This window comes from Schistocerca serialis, chromosome 2 (genome assembly GCF_023864345.2).
Source record: "Schistocerca serialis cubense isolate TAMUIC-IGC-003099 chromosome 2, iqSchSeri2.2, whole genome shotgun sequence".
NCBI classification, from domain to species: Eukaryota; Metazoa; Arthropoda; class Insecta; order Orthoptera; family Acrididae; genus Schistocerca; species Schistocerca serialis.
Genome location: NC_064639.1, coordinates 866975205 through 866991450, shown reverse-complemented (window position 1 = coordinate 866991450; position 16246 = coordinate 866975205). Strand labels below are relative to the sequence as shown.

The 16246-nt window shown below is 39.8% G+C and overlaps 1 protein-coding gene across 10 annotated transcripts in view; it reads left to right on the top strand.

The window, feature by feature from the left end:
• The window catches only part of LOC126458183 (zinc finger protein 665-like), a 200734-nt gene extending 185702 nt beyond the window's left edge, over positions 1–15032 (top strand). For 8 of the 10 annotated variants that reach the window (XM_050095053.1, XM_050095051.1, XM_050095052.1 and 5 more), the window contains one exon: positions 9749–15032. In XM_050095053.1, coding sequence (XP_049951010.1) covers positions 9749–11551 — 1803 coding nt within the window. In that variant the 3' untranslated portion in view covers positions 11552–15032. The remainder of the gene's footprint in view (positions 1–9748) is intronic. The other 2 variants (XM_050095055.1, XM_050095058.1) reach the window with 2 other exon arrangements.
• The last annotated feature ends 1214 nt before the right edge of the window (positions 15033–16246 follow it).

Below are 16246 nucleotides of genomic sequence, written 5' to 3'. Positions count from 1 at the left end.
TGGGAAATCCAGGTTCTAATCTGGGTCTGGCACAAATTTTCATTGTTGTCATCCCATTACATGGCTGATGGTTGTCCATATTTGCAACTGTAAGAGCGTTTCATGTCATCTATTCACCTTCTCTTAGATCATCTCAGTTTTCTATTATCTCTTGGGAATCCAGAAAAGAAATTCTTTGGTTTGTCAACCAACCATTTACCCAAATTCATGATACACACACCTCTGTATCATTTTCATTCAGAATTATGAGTTCTGTTCTAGTCTGCCCACTGATCCATTTGTTTATTTTTCTCTATCTCATAATAAGTTCCAGCATTCAAACCTCAACTGCTTCCTGAGCAACTCTCAGCTTTTGAATGGTTTTTGTATTAAAGTTCCACGGGTGTCTGCATTAAATCAAAATCAAAAAACACACTATTTGAATCTTAGTTTCAAGCTTGCTATGTTAAATTTATTCATTTGTTGTTAAAGTTTATCTGCACTAGAGGCAAACAGTACAGTGTCACTAACAAAATGAATTTGCACACATTTCTTTCTTGGTTTCCCATTTTAATGATCTGGGACTCTTTGAGATTGCTTCTGTTTGTGTGGAACCTTCTTGCACGACTTCTCGATCAATTCCGAATTTCATTCTATCTTGATGAATTTTAATGGAAACTACAGCCTTGAAGTATACATATGTTGATCAGTTTGTTTCTCAAGAGCTGTTGTGCAGATTTTGTTGAAACAGAGTCAAAAGCTTTCTCTGTGGATGATCTCCAAACAGTGTGGTAATTCATACTCATTGCTCTGCTCTATAATTTTGCTTGTGACTTGCAAATTGTCTGTTATGCTATAACCATTTCTAACCATAGCTTGTTCATTTGGCTGATTAAAGTGCCCCCACACCCTCCATCTCAAGTAGTAAACGATACTGCAATCAGTCATAAGTAATGTTTATTGTCTATCTAGTTTTTGCTGACAGTGTGGCCATCTTCAGTGTAGTAAATGTAGGTTGTAACATTAAAAATGCTTATGTATGCCTGTAATCCTGTTGGGGCTATGTACTTGTACTGAAAATGGCCACACAGTGTCCAAAATCTGGGTATACAATAAACATTATTTGTGACTGATTGCTGCTTGCTGCTTGAAATAAATGCTTTTGCTGGGCACAACTGCGTCCCTTGAAATCGAACCTATTTCCCCCCCCCCCCCCCCCCCCCTGTGTACCTTGTACTGAACATCAAGATGTTGAGCCTGTAACACTGTATTCAACAATTGGTAGATTGTGCCATTGTTTGGATGCATAATAGTGAAAGTAAACTTCATAAACTTTCCATTGAGGCACTCGATTAGTGCTCAAACTGAATTTCAGCAAAGCAATATTGTGGACCTGCATGCGTTCTGAAGAATTGCCCATCCCATGTAACATGAGACATAAGCTGTATGCCAGTATTGTAGGGAGAGGTCTAGGGAGGTGCACATGTTCATCATGCTTGTTCCGGACAGCAGTGGTGTACAAATTGATGTGTAGAACACTGCATCAGCTGAACAGTCATTACTGACCACATGACCCTTTATATGAAATTATGATTCTATTGCATCCAAAGTGCCAGTTACAATTATCAGGAATCAGTTTATGGCAGTTGTTTTACCCTTGGAAGGCTTTTTCAGCACTGTGATGCCCAATCCCATTAGTTTAACAAAAGTTAACTGGAGAGTTGAATAGTACAGAACCACATTTTCTGATGAGAGCAAGTAGGGCGTGGCATTAGTGATGGTCATTTGCAAGTTCAGAGTGAACTCGGAGAGCAGCAATGAGAAGAACTCGGAGAGCAGCAATGAGAAGGGTGTATCGTGTAATGACACACAGTACCACTCAGCGTATGTTGTGGACAGCCACTGCTTAAAGTGACTCCATCAGGACAGTTTGTATGTAAAGACTTCTTGAGTTATTCAACAAGCTCTCTGAGAGGTCTGTCAATGCTGTAGCCTGTTCAGTTTGCAGGCTTGACTCTCATTGAGCATTTGTAAGTCATGATAGGATGGAGTGTGGTCCAGTTTTCATCATTGGCAACATTCTGTGATGACTACTTGTGGTAGCAGCATGTAATAGTTCTCCTGCAATTACATATCTCATTGAATGATGCATGACATAATTTTGGCTAGAGGTGGCTGCTATTCAAGATAATGAAATGGTAGGAAACAATCTGCCAGTAGGTGTCCATTCTGTGATTGGACCACATACAGTGCGATATGTAAATACAGATGCATACAGCTGGCGCCTTTACTTAAGTATGTTCACTTTTCATTTGTATGTGTTATAGACTGTTGTGTAATTGTGTTATTTGGGTAGTATTCTTGAAAGTAATGGTGTTAAAAACATCAGTCACCAGGTTTCATTTACATGTGACCATGTATGTACATACAAAATAACCAACACAACCACCTCTTGAAACCCAGGATATGCGGTATACCAGTCGATGAGCAATGACTGCTCTGGTTTCTGTGTTGACACTTCAGCCAATGACATGTTAAGTGAGAATAAAAGATCCCAAAGAGTATACACTGATAAAGCACAATATCTAACTGCAGAGTCATTACGAAGTTTTCATCTGCTTTACGACTCTTTCAGAACTCTGCAGATAGGGACTTCATTTGTAGCTTGTTTGGTTAACATCGTTGACCTGGGATTTAATGTACACTAAAAGTTCGCCAGTGTGGTTTTCTGTGTTGTTTCCAAGCCCATTCACCCTTTTTTCCACTTAAATTCAAATTTAAAAGTTTCTGACTTCCCATTATAGACTTTCCTGTTGTGCTATCATAAGGTTTCTACATTGACATGAAATTCCAGACAGTTTTCCTCTTTAATCTATGAACACTCCCCTTTCCTCTATCTTTCATTTGGCGGAAGCAACAGCCCATTATTATTAGTTTTTATTGTTATTGTGATGCCTGAAATTTTTTCCAGCTTTGTAACTATGCTTTTGTGAGGAGGAGGAGGATGTGCACAGTCATAAATTTTAAGTGCTATTTACATTCTTTTCCCCTTTTTTGGAAAGAAAGGAATTGACACACACGGTTATGGAAGCTGTTGTTACCAACTAAGAAAGTGGAAAACTATCACAAGAAACTAATGAGAGAATATGATGGTACAGAAAAATACTTTATCAAAATAAGAAATTGAGGTGCAAAAGTCAGTGGATTGTGCAGGAGCATATGTGCTACCATAAAGTGCATGAAATGATGATGATTATGGAAATTTTCTGCATTTCTTATTGTGATACTCTGGTACCAATGTGCAAAATAAATCCATTAATTTGCCGTTTTCCTCTAATTTTAATTGGACTATCTAGAACTTGGCCAGGCAATATTTCAGAGATGTTTTATGTTGACATCAGTTGATTGCATAACCACAAGTTTTGCATGAATCATAGCATGAAGTACATGAGAGTGTTATGAAATTCATAATAAATCTTACCCATTTGTAAACTATAATTTTTGTTCAGTTTACAGGAATATGATGTAAATAGTTTTTTGACAGTACAGAGTTAGGTAGAGAAACTAATACTTATTTATATTGGGAGTATAGCACATAGTAAAGGGGGGGGGGGGGGGGGGGGGGGAATTGAGTTTAGGAACTAGGCTTCTACTTGTTGATCCAGTGTCAGAAGGAAAATGTGATGCCTACATCTGCATCTACATGGATACTCTGCAAATCATATTTAAGTGCCTGGCAGAGAGGGTTCATTGAACCACCTTCACAATTTTCTATTATTACAATCTCGTATTGCTCCCGGAAAGAATGGACACATATATGTTTTCGTAGGTGTTCTGATTTCCCTTATTTTATTGTGGTGATCGTTTCTCCCTATTTAGGTCGGTGTCGACAAAATATTTTCGCATTCGGAGGAGAGAGTTGGTGTGGAATTTCGTGAGAAGATTCCACAGCAACGAAAAAGCCTTTCTTTTAATGATGTCCAGCCCAGATCCTATATAATTTCAGTGACACTCTCCCCCATATTTCGCAATAATATAAAACGTGCTGCCCTTCTTTGAACTTTTTCGATGTACTCCGTCGGTCCTATCTGGTAAGGATCCCACATCACGTAGCAGTATTCTAAAAGAGGACGGACAAGCGTAGTGTAGGCAGTCTCCTTAGTAGATCTGTTAAATTTTCTAAGTGTCCTGCCAGTAAAACGCAGTCTTTGGTTGGCCTCCCCCACAACATTTTCTATGTGTTCCTTCCAATTTAAGTTTTTCTTAATTGTAATTTCTAGGTATTTAGTTGAATTTATGGACTTTAGATTTGACTGATTTATCATGTAACCAAAGTTTAACGAATTCCTTTTAGCACTTATGTGGATAATCTCACACATTTCGTTATTTAGGGTAAAAGTAGGAAATGGATAGAAGTGACAGAGGATATTTGGGGGGGGGGGGGGTGCGGTACACTCCAAGGTTTGATTTATAGGGAGAGCAGCAGGCACTGCAAAGTTTAGGGTGAATTTTCTTGCCACTCACATCCAACAAACTCATCTGTTTACTGGACTATTGTGATTGATCTTTTCTCTTGTTGTTCATATAAATTTTCATATAGACAGTGTAATCCATTGCCCAAAGTTGGGTCCACTAAAGAAAATGATGTAGTGGTGCTTCCTGTGACTAGGCTTTATGCGACAAAGTGTTTTTCATCGCAATGATGTATGAAAATGTGTGTGGATGTCTGGAGATATAGAACCATAGATGGCATCAGTGTAATGCCGAAACTGGTAGCACATAGAAGTTAATAAAATAAAATAGATTTCTACAATACATACGGCTGTTGGTAAGTTATTGCATCAAGGAGGTTGATTGTGTCCGGCATTTTGCCCACCACAACTATAACAACTTTTCGTCACCCTCCCAATCTCCATGATACCTTTGTTGAACCAGATTTTCCTTCTGCACCCATTTCTCTACCCAATGACTTCAACTCCTGTGACCATCCCAACTATAAGACTTGCCCCTTTCACCCTCTTACTACCACCAATACTATCCCTATAACAGGCAAAACATACACAATCAAAGGGTGAGCCATCTGTGAAAAAACTGGCTTTTTACATTGGCATGAAAACAGCCAAGGTCCCAGTTATGATGCTTGGGCATAGGCAGAGGTTGTATGATTCCAACCCACAATATCCTGTGATTCTTCAACTTCTCCTGGCGTACTTCGTGTTGAAATAGTTCACGGGTGACCTGCTGGATGTTGGTATCCAAGGGGCACAATATTTTGGCAGACGAAATTGCCATCAGGTGCACTGATGAACTGACTGATGGGGTTCTGGCACCACACTTTAACCTCCTGCCCCCCTCCCTCTGATGAGCTACTCCATCAGCCGTCCACACCCAGCACCCCTAGCCCCACTCTTACCACCAGCCCAGTGTTCTGTCCCAGGTTCACACCCCGGTGCTGCGTGTGCTGGTAGCACCTCTGCTGTTCCTCCATCTTCCCCAGAGGTCAGTTCGTTGTCTAGTATTTCATTCCGCTTCTTGACCATTCTAATAGTGGGGTCCAATGCCTTGCTAAGTACAAATACGCTATCACAATTTATCAGTGATTCCATTACTCAAACCTCAGTAGATTCCTTAATGGCATGGTCTCAGAATTTGGATGTCTGTGTCAGAACCTTGGTGTGATTACAGTTAGTTCCAAGCAATTCCATCAGGGAATGTTCTGCAACTGCCGGGTTGTTAGGCTGCCACAATCTGATATGGTGATGTTGTTCTTGGCAACAATCTTTGACAGTACGTACCATCTGATCTATGTAATTCTTACCACATTGCCAGGGTATCTGATAGACCTCGGATTCTGTAGTCCATGGTCATCTTTCACACTGTCAAGTAGTGCCTGTGTTTTGGCTGGTGGTGGAAAACTGTCTTCACTTGGGGTTTACGAAGCATTTGTCCTATCTTTCCAGATAACGCACCACAAAAAGGAATGACTGCAGTGGCAGTTTCCTCATGAGAACACTCATCTGGTTCCATTGGTTGTACAGAGAGTGTAGGGCATAGGGCTTTCCAAATTTGCCTACACCTTGTAGCCATTCTTCTGGAAAACCGCCATCAGATGTTCAAGTTCTTCATTGATACTTTCATTGTCAGAGATAGTGTGAGCCCTGTGTACCAATGTTTTGAGCATACCATTCCTCTGAGCCAGCTGATGGCACCCTCAGCATATAAGTATAGGTCAGTGTGTGTTTTCTTCCAGGATACTCTGTGGCCCACCATACTGTCCACTCCTTTTGTAACCAGGACATGTCCTCTCCTTTTGTAACCAGGACATCCAGAAAGGGTAGCACGCTGTCCACCTCAACCTCCATGATGAATTTGATGTCTTGGTGTATGGAAGTAGGATGTGTAAGCCTCGTCATTCAGCATGTCTCTCCCATGTGGTCATATGCTGAAAGTGTCGTGTACATACCGGAAGAAACAGATAGGTTTCCAGTGTGCTAATTCCAGGACTTCCTCCTTGAAATATTTCACGTACATATTGGTGACAACTGGTGAAAGCAGACTGCCCAGAGCTACTCCTTCCATCCGTTCGTAGTGGGTACCATAGAAAAGAAAGTACGTCGATGACAAGATGTGTCTAATGAGGTTGGTTGTCCCTACATCAAATTTGTGGCCAATACGTTCTAAGGATTCTTGTAAAGGCAGTCTGGTAAAAAGAGAAAAAACATCGAAACTTACAAGGATGTCATTATCTTTAAGCTTGAGGTTGTTAAGGTGTCCAACAAAATCCACAGAGTTGCAGATGTGATGTGAGGATTTCCCCATGTAACAGCTAAGCAAATCCTTTAGGTACTTAGCAAGTGAGTATGTCAGAGCATCAAAGTTGCTGACAATAGAACATACAGAGCCACATCCTTGCGACCCTTCAGCTGTGCGTAAAGTCTTGGAGGAACTGATGCTCTCTGTCTTATCTCCTTAATAACCTCATCAGGCAAGCCGGAGTCTTTGAGAAGAACCATGATCTTCCTCTCCACACTTTTGGTAGGGTCAGTATCAGTTTTCCGGTGTGCACTGTCTTCTAACAGGCCCAGCATTTTCTCGGTGTAATTCTGGTGAGATAGGACCACAGTTGTGTTGCTCTTGTTGGCTGGAAAGACCGCAATGTCAGGTCTTTTCTTTATAGCTGCCCTCTCCATGCTAGAGACGTTTGGTTTTATAGGTTTTTTTTGCGTGAGAGCAGAAAAGGTTTCACAACATACTTCGGCTGCTTCAGGGGGCATTCTTGTTGCTACCTATTCAACTGAACTGATGATATCCATGACAGGTGCGGATTCGGTCCTTTCTTAAGAAGTGATCCTGCATCCTCATCCAGTTGCTTTTCTGTGGGATTGATAATAGTCTTGCAGACAACATCATGAGGTTTCCTCTCAGATATACACTTGAACTTCAGTATTTGGCATCCTGTGGCCTTTCTTTGGACAGAGTCTGCTGTGGCCCATGTGACACCATGAATCCAGCCCTACATCCAAGAATTGAACTGGTTGGGGAGCTACATATGTAATTTGTAAAGATCTTTGTTGGTCGAGTCCAGGCACCAGTGAGTAAAGCGGACTCTCTCATATTCCACGGCTAGGCAGGCATATTTCTTGATTCTTCCGGCAGTCGCTGAGTTGATATGATACTTTACTTTGATGAAATTCAGTACTAAACATTCTTCATGGCATCTCATATGAAATGTAAATGCACTCAACAAACGGCTTCTCCAGTGGTGCAGCTTATCAAGGCTTTTCGTGTTGTGATACATCTCCTCCCTGTAGAGGTATATGATGTGATTTTTCAGCTTCTTCTGGCTTACTTCCATCAAGACTCTGATCTCAGCATTTCTTCTCAGTAACTACTGCTTTCTTCACTCCCTTTTAGTTTTCCATATCTTTAATGCTCTGACCTTTCACTTTTTCCTCCCCCTCCCCCCCACACCCCCTCCATCTCACGTTTACTACATACAATGCACTTATCTTGCTGGGCTTATTAACTCTTGCACGATTTGTAGTCAGTGCTCTCTGCCTTTTGTATTACACTAACTTCCACCCTTAAGCTATCAGGCTTCAAATCTTGTCCAGCACAGTCCCCAACTATAATTCTTTCCTTCTCATCCAATCCTGTAAGTGTCCTCTGACCTTCGTTTCTAAGCGACTTTTTGGTACTATCCCCATTTCCTATACCTCACCCCTCTTCCTTCCCCTTCAGCAATTCTGTCAGAAGAAGGAGCCACTGGCTCCGAAAGCTTGCAGATTTCAGTATCTTTGTGTATGTTTTCTCCTGCCACCACTTGGTGAGTACATTTGTTACAAAATAGAATAGCAGCATTACAAAACGTTATAGATATAACTATGCAGCACCTCATAATTCTAATTTTTACCCCTTCCCTTGCAGGATTTTTTGCGTGAAACTTGTAGTCCAAAGTTGTTGACAAGTTGATGATGCTAGGGCATTCATAATTGTTCTGTCAGCATTTGATCCCTTGAGATATTCTCCAAAATCATTTCTATTTTCCAGTGAATGAAATCATGGTTGGTGTATTTGCTCAAGCCTTGTGATTCTGTGGGGTGTAAGAGAAATTAAGAAGTTGTGCCTCTTTTGTTTTTGCTGGTTTTCTTTCATTCTCACTTGTAGTCAGAATTCCTGGTACACAATTTATCAGATTTCAATTTCAGAAGGGATTATTTGTATTGTACTTTGTTGCAAAGTCAGCTCAGCCTTTTTCCGTTCCCGCCTTTAAGTGAAGATGGTCCAACTTACTGTTTATGTCTTTGGTTGTCAAGTTCTATTAATGTTTCCATGCAGTTGTTGCACATACTGTTTTTAATAATGTAGAGTTTGCGTAATGAGTTGTGAACCAGAGAGGTGATTTCATGTGACTCAAATAATACCGGTATATTCTAGAGACTCCAAAAAAGTAGGGGGCTTTTTGTTGTTAAAGGACAAAATGAAACATATTAAAGCAGCATTTCATTAGATTGTCTTCAGCATCTGTTTTTCTATGCATTTTACTCTTCTTTTTCTAACTCTCGTAGGTTGCAGAAAGGTATTGAATCATATTCATTTCGTTGAGCTTATGCCACAATAGGCCATTAGACATACCCAGTGTGTTGTGTTTTTTTTTCCTTGTGAAGTGTGTTGTAATCTTTCCTAACATATTCTTCTATAGTGCATGCTACAATAGTAGGCAAAATGAATATTAGTCACCCATATTGTCCTGTTCACTCCCACCGCTAGACCCCGTCCTCATTATGTTGTGCAGGAGTATAATTACACAAACTGTATTCATAATTGTGTTTATAGCTGCAAGCAGCACCTAATGACCTTTTTTGGTCTTGTTGCTTTAGAAACTTCTTAGCACTAGCATCCGATGTGTTGAATATGTACATGAAGCAGAGTAAAAGACAAAAAATATGTTGACAATATTAGTCAGTCGTGTGGAAATGCACAATCGCTACTGAAAAGTAGATTGTGTTATTTAATTTTTAACAAAATGTTTCTGAAATAAGTGATAGGAAGTTTTTGTGTAATTGATAAATGCCAAAAGTTTATTTTTAAAAGCCTGTACCATATGCAAGATGTTACGTTGTTGCAATCATTTAAAGATTTTGATAGTTTCTAATTAATGGAATTTAAGTATAACCCATTCTGAATTGCTGATTCATTTTTAGTATGCGGAGTTTATGTTCAATGTACGCCACTTGATCATTTTTCTTTTTTTTGTGTGTGTGTACAGGTGTGTGGGAAGGCATTCTCTAGTGCTGCCGACTTAACGAGGCATGGCAAAGCTCATCTCGGTGGGAGCATGCTGACTTGCTCAATCTGCTTCCACGTCTTCGCAAACGCTGCCAGTTTGGAACGCCACGAGAAGCGGCACTCAGCAGACAAACCGTACGCCTGTTCGGTGTGCGGCAAGACGTTCGCACGCAAAGAGCACCTAGACAACCACACCCGCTGCCACACCGGAGAGACGCCTTACCGCTGCCAGTACTGCACCAAGACGTTCACACGCAAGGAACACATGGTCAACCACATCAGGAAGCACACAGGTGAGACGCCTCACCGCTGCGACATCTGCAAGAAGTCTTTCACACGAAAGGAACACTTCACGAACCACATAATGTGGCACACAGGCGAGACACCTCACGCCTGCCAGATCTGCGGGAAGAAGTACACGCGGAAGGAGCACCTGGCCAACCACGTGCGGTCGCACACCAACGACACGCCATTCCGCTGCGAGATGTGCGGCAAATCGTTCACGCGGAAGGAGCACTTCACGAACCACATCATGTGGCACACGGGTGAGACGCCTCACCGGTGCGACTTCTGCTCAAAGACGTTCACACGAAAGGAGCACCTGCTGAACCACGTGCGCCAGCACACCGGGGAATCTCCGCACCGCTGCAACTTCTGCTCCAAGTCGTTCACGCGCAAGGAGCACCTGGTGAACCACGTCCGCCAGCACACAGGTGAGACACCCTTCCACTGCGGGTACTGTCCCAAGGCCTTCGCCCGCAAGGACCACCTGGCGAACCACGTCCGCCAGCACACGGGCGAATCGCCACACAAGTGCCACTTCTGTACGAAATGTTTTACCCGTAAAGAGCACCTCACCAACCACGTAAGGCAGCACACAGGCGAGTCTCCCCACCGCTGTCAGTACTGCTCCAAGTCTTTTACCCGAAAGGAACACTTGACTAATCACGTGCGTATCCACACAGGCGAGTCTCCGCACCGTTGCGAGTTCTGCGCCAAGACATTCACCCGGAAGGAGCACCTGACCAACCACCTGCGGTGCCACACCGGCGAGACCCCTCACTGCTGCCACGTCTGCTCCAAACCGTTCACCCGCAAGGAGCATCTCGTGAACCACATGCGCAGCCACACGGGCGAGCGGCCTTTCGGCTGCGCTGAATGTGGAAAATCCTTTCCCCTTAAGGGTAACCTACTGTTCCACCAGCGGTCACACAACAAAGGTGCAGCTGCCGAAAGACCTTTCCGCTGTGATCTCTGCCCTAAGGACTTTGTATGTAAAGGGCACCTGGTCTCCCACCGCCGTAGTCATTCTGGCGATCGGCCACACTCGTGTCCGGACTGTGGGAAAACTTTTGTGGAGAAGGGAAATATGCTCCGGCACTTGCGCAAGCATTCAGCAGTCGGTCAACAACTGTCTCTAGTACCACACCACCATGGCGTTGTCGTTCAGCATTTGGCACATCATCCTCCCACGCTTCCTCCCACAGCTCCTCCTCCTGCCCACCCACAAGCTGCTATCCAGCATCCTCCACAGCCACAACCACAGTCACAGCCACAGTCATCACAGCAACCCCCATCTCATCAACAGCAGCAGCAACAGGCACAGCAGCAGCAGCAGCAGCAGCAGCAGCAGGCACAGACCCAACAACCTCCACCACCACAAGCACCACAACCACAACCACCACCGCCACCACCACAGCAACAACAGCCTCCCCCACTTCCAGGACCACCTCATTCCGCAGTTGTTGTACCGACACAAAATGCTGTCCTAGCCACGTACTGAATCCAGTAATAAACTGCTTGCAGTCGTTAATTGTTCCTGAGTCCAATGAGTATAATATTTTCAGTCTTCTAATTTAATGCTATGTGCCATATCTGCCAATATTTTCAGATTTCTTCTACAACCAGCATTAATTCAGACATTACACAGGTAACTTTTAATATGTTTGCATAATCATGTAAATTTGAATTTTTTAATACTCAGTAAGTAGGAAAAACAATTTTTTTAGATTGAAGCAAGAAACAGCAAATTGTGTACTATTGTGTAATTTTTATAATTGACAGAGCCTCAGTTCAGCATCTGTTAAGTGAGTTTGTTCTTCTTATTTGTAATTTAAAATTTAGTCCGCCAAACTTAAATGCTTCAGAAATTTCAATCATGACTCACAATTTGAAAAGAATAGTGTTGGTTTGTGACTCGCCTGTGCTACATATTGTTTCAAAATTTACATGTGCATGTTCATTACATGTCAGTATTTTGTTTCTTCATGATGCTTTGTGAGCTTAGATTTGATCAACTACTGTGAAGTTAAGATCTGAGCCCCTTTTAGTGTAAGGAATTCTTTGTTTTTGAATCAAGAATTTGAAATTTTTATAATTCTGTAATTATCACTAAAGGATTGGACACACACCAAAAAATGTGATAGAACAAATGGGTGATGCATTATAGAACAGTGTATATTTCATTCACTTGGGACCAGAATATTTCTTTCCATAGTCATATCAGATTTTTGAAAGCACCAGCTTTCGATCAAGCATTGGTTAAAAATGTTAGATTTTAAACTAACTTAAATCCCCTTACTGTTCACTTATATATTAAAAGTTGGTTTCTTTCCGACTTGAAGTGCTTTTCATGTACGTTGCTGGACATTACATTGACAGTTAATTATGGTATTCTAATAGAAGTCTTAAAATCTTACTTCAGAGTAGACCTCAGATAGTTATTAAAATAATGGTGTCGACAGTAAATATCACTGCTATGGATTCACAGTAAAAGTCTGAGAACTGGAACTTTATCTTCATGATTGTCCAGGACAAATTTTTAAAGGAAGGTTCTTTTTCATGGTACAAATTAATCATCCTAATTTTTTCTTGTTATTGAATAAGTATTATTTTTTGCATCTCACATTACAGCATATTTAAAATACGACTAAACATTGTTCATTTGCACAATATGTGTGCATGTTGCTTATTAGGTGTGGCATATCAAGTGATTCAGTTTCTGATCGCAATAATTATAAAATGCCTTTGTGTAGATGTTTGCACGTCAGCATTCTGATAAATATTTTGTATAAAGCATGGTATTTTTGAGAAGCTTTAGACCTTAGGAGATCTTTACTCTAGTTGTGATACTGTAGGTTTTAAAGCTTTTAGATGGCAGCTAAAGGGAAAAAAACAGTCATTGCATTATTAATATAAAAAAGTACCTTAAATCAGTGTGTGTTTGAGAGAGAGAGAGAGAGGGAGAGAGAGAGAGAGAGAGAGAGAGAGAGAGAGAGAGAGAGCAGCAAAAAGGGTGCTTACAAATAACAACAATGGTATAATTGACAGCAGTTTTTAAAATATTTTTCACTTTAGATAGCACAGAAGTTCCATCTAGTATTTGTTGTCCATTTTTGTATTTGCCAATATATGTTACCCCTCCAATTCATTGCAAGAGGAAAGCAAATCTCAGTTTCCATACGTTGTTGAGCATATTTTAAGTTACTGGCAGTTTTCTGTTTGTTCCAGAGTGAGGTTCTTTGTAAAATTAAATAAAGGTAGTCTATCCCTTCTTCTTCTCAAGCATTAGAAGTCACTTTTGTTTAAGCTGTTTAAAAGTACCATTCTGTAAGAAAATAAGCTTCATGCTATTATTCTTTGCCCATAAACTTTTCATTCCACAAAAGAGCTACAGAGTTGAATTCTACTGTGACTAATAAATTTACACAGTGGTTTGTAATTTAAATAGCTCCCTATTTTAGAATAACTTCTCATTTGTGGTATTTGACATATCTGCTTGGCTATTGTTGGAGTGTTGATCCATTTATATTCATAAAATTCAGAGAAAACACATCCAACTTCAATCATGGTCATGACTCTTGTGAAAAATTCCGATGAATTTTGAATCTTGAAGGTTAAGGTGCGGAAGTTATTATTTTGTTACAGTTTACTAATGGTAAATCCTCTGGCCCTATTATACCAGGTGGCATGCTGAGGATTATCATGTACACATAATGTTAAAATAATATATTGAGCAGCTGAAGATCAGTCTTCAGGGATTAAAATGCGTTGCGCTTTCTCATGAACACCATTGTTGTATCTGATCATGGTATTTTTTCTATTAAATTTTACAAGTATTTGACATTTCCTCTGACCATTGTGAAGAAACATTATTTCACAACAATAATATTTTTTGGTTTTGATGTAATCAAGTATGACTGTTTCATACACTGCCTTCATTTCATTAATACTGCCCTGAACTGTCACTATTAATTTTATAATATATTAGGGATGAATGGACAGCTAGTCTATGGAATAACAGATTTACTGCTGCAAAACCATTTAAATTTACCGTTAGGAACAAGTATGTTATTTCTATAAAAATAATGCATTGCTCTTGCATTGTTAAAGGCAGTTTTGGATCAGTCTATTAAATTATTGGCAGTGTCATCTACCAGCAGCTTCATTAATTGTTTCTGTTAAAACAGCATTGCTTCGGTCTAACTCAAGGTTTAATTCCAGATTTTAAGGAATTTTTCTTCTGTCTCCTACTTATCAGCTGTCTAACCATGTTTCCTCTCTAAGGTATCTTATTTTTTCCTGCCTTTGGAGGAACATCATGTTAGTCATAGCTACCTCATTTTGGATTGCCCTCTGTTATTATTTTCATATAGAAACTGAAAATTGTACAAATGAAAGTTTCAGTAAGATATTCATATTTCTGTACTGTCCTCTTTCCACCTTTGTACTCACACTTATTGGCTTCATGTTTTGTCTTTTTTGCCCTACCAAATTTTCTTCCAGACCATCAACAAAAACTAAAATAAGGGAACTGCCCAACTAGTGAAACTCCCTCAGTAATTGCTAATCTTTGTAATTTGATGACTTTTGTCGTAAAATATTACTTCACTTGGTTCTGTTAGAAGTTTTTCATTTAATAAGCATTGGATAATGTTGTAAAATCAGTTTGTCTAAGTCTTAGAATCTTTAGTGAACCAAATTAAATTCCCTTGAATATGATCATGTGATGTAGAGAAAATTTGTGGTGACATGTGTCAGTTCTGTTTTATATTTTTATGTACATATATGTCCTGCATTGGGTGATTCGTTGATAACATGTTGTGAAAAGAAGAAAACTTTATTTGACCTGTGTGATAATTTTGCAGTTGTTCCTGATAATCTGATTACAGACATCGCATATCTAGTATTTTAAAATAAATTTTCTTTGTATTTGAGATTGAATATATCATGAATCATTTATTGTGTAATTATAACATTTTAATACAAACATAATAAAATGTGAATACAAGTTCCTGTTGTTCATCATTTTTCTCAAACCAGTTGCTGAACAATTGAAACATAGTAGATAAATAGGCCTTTTTAAACATCGTGATTAGTTTCATTTCTCTTTTCTTTCTTTTTCCTTCTCTTCTGTCTCCAGTCCTCTATCATATGTTGAGAAGTTTTGCTAAAATACAAGGATATTTCTGCAAATATCTGTTAACAATAAATGTCAGTGTAACTGCTCACTAAATGTACTTTACAGCTTTGATGAAAATTTTAAAACTGTAATTTGACTACAAATACTTGTATAAGAGATGAAAAATAGTCATGTGGCTAAATACATGCATTCAGTTCTGTTGTGCGTGTTCATCGTGCTGCTGTCATGATTGAACTAGATGTTCTTCTTTTTATTATTATTACTATTATTATTATTATTATTATTATTTAAACAACGTGATATGCTGAAGTAAGGTATGGTTCAGTTCAGTGCATGTGTAAAACACAGGAAAGAGAACCACCACCTTATCATTTGTTCATCTGCTCCATATTCCATTTGTAAAGTATCATATTTCTGTCACCAGTTTTTTCTTAACTGTAAGGCTCACAAATAATCTTCCTTTTTGTACTGTGAGTTTGAAGAGTATTAGCATTTTACTCTCAACAAGTAAATATTGCATTGTATTCCTAAATTGTTTGTTCTGTTTTTAATTGACAGGATTCAGCAAAAGATTTATTGACATGTTTTTCCAGCTAGGCTTCTTGAGCAATTGATTTCTGTGATACAACTGGCTCCCCCCCCCTAGTAATAACACATGGACGGGAAAAATGTACAGCAGTTAACAAGTATCCAAATAAATGTTAATTTACTATTGGAAGTCACACTGTATATATTGATATTGCATCTCATGTTTTCATCATTCATACTTCATTACATGTACATTACATTTAATATCCATTGATCTTCCCCCATTTGTCACTTTGAAATAGTGAGAAAATACAAACTTCCATTTATATGAGAATTAATCATTCCCACAGCGTGTGGGGAACACTGAAGGAAAAAGGGGGGGGGGGGGGGGGGCGGTTACATGGAAGATGCGTCTCCAAAATCCAGACAAATAAAATTTTATTAGTGAAATATGAAGAAGCACCAAAAAACCAACAGTATGGAAAGAATATGGGTTGCTACTCATCACGTAGGGGAGGAGTGATAATA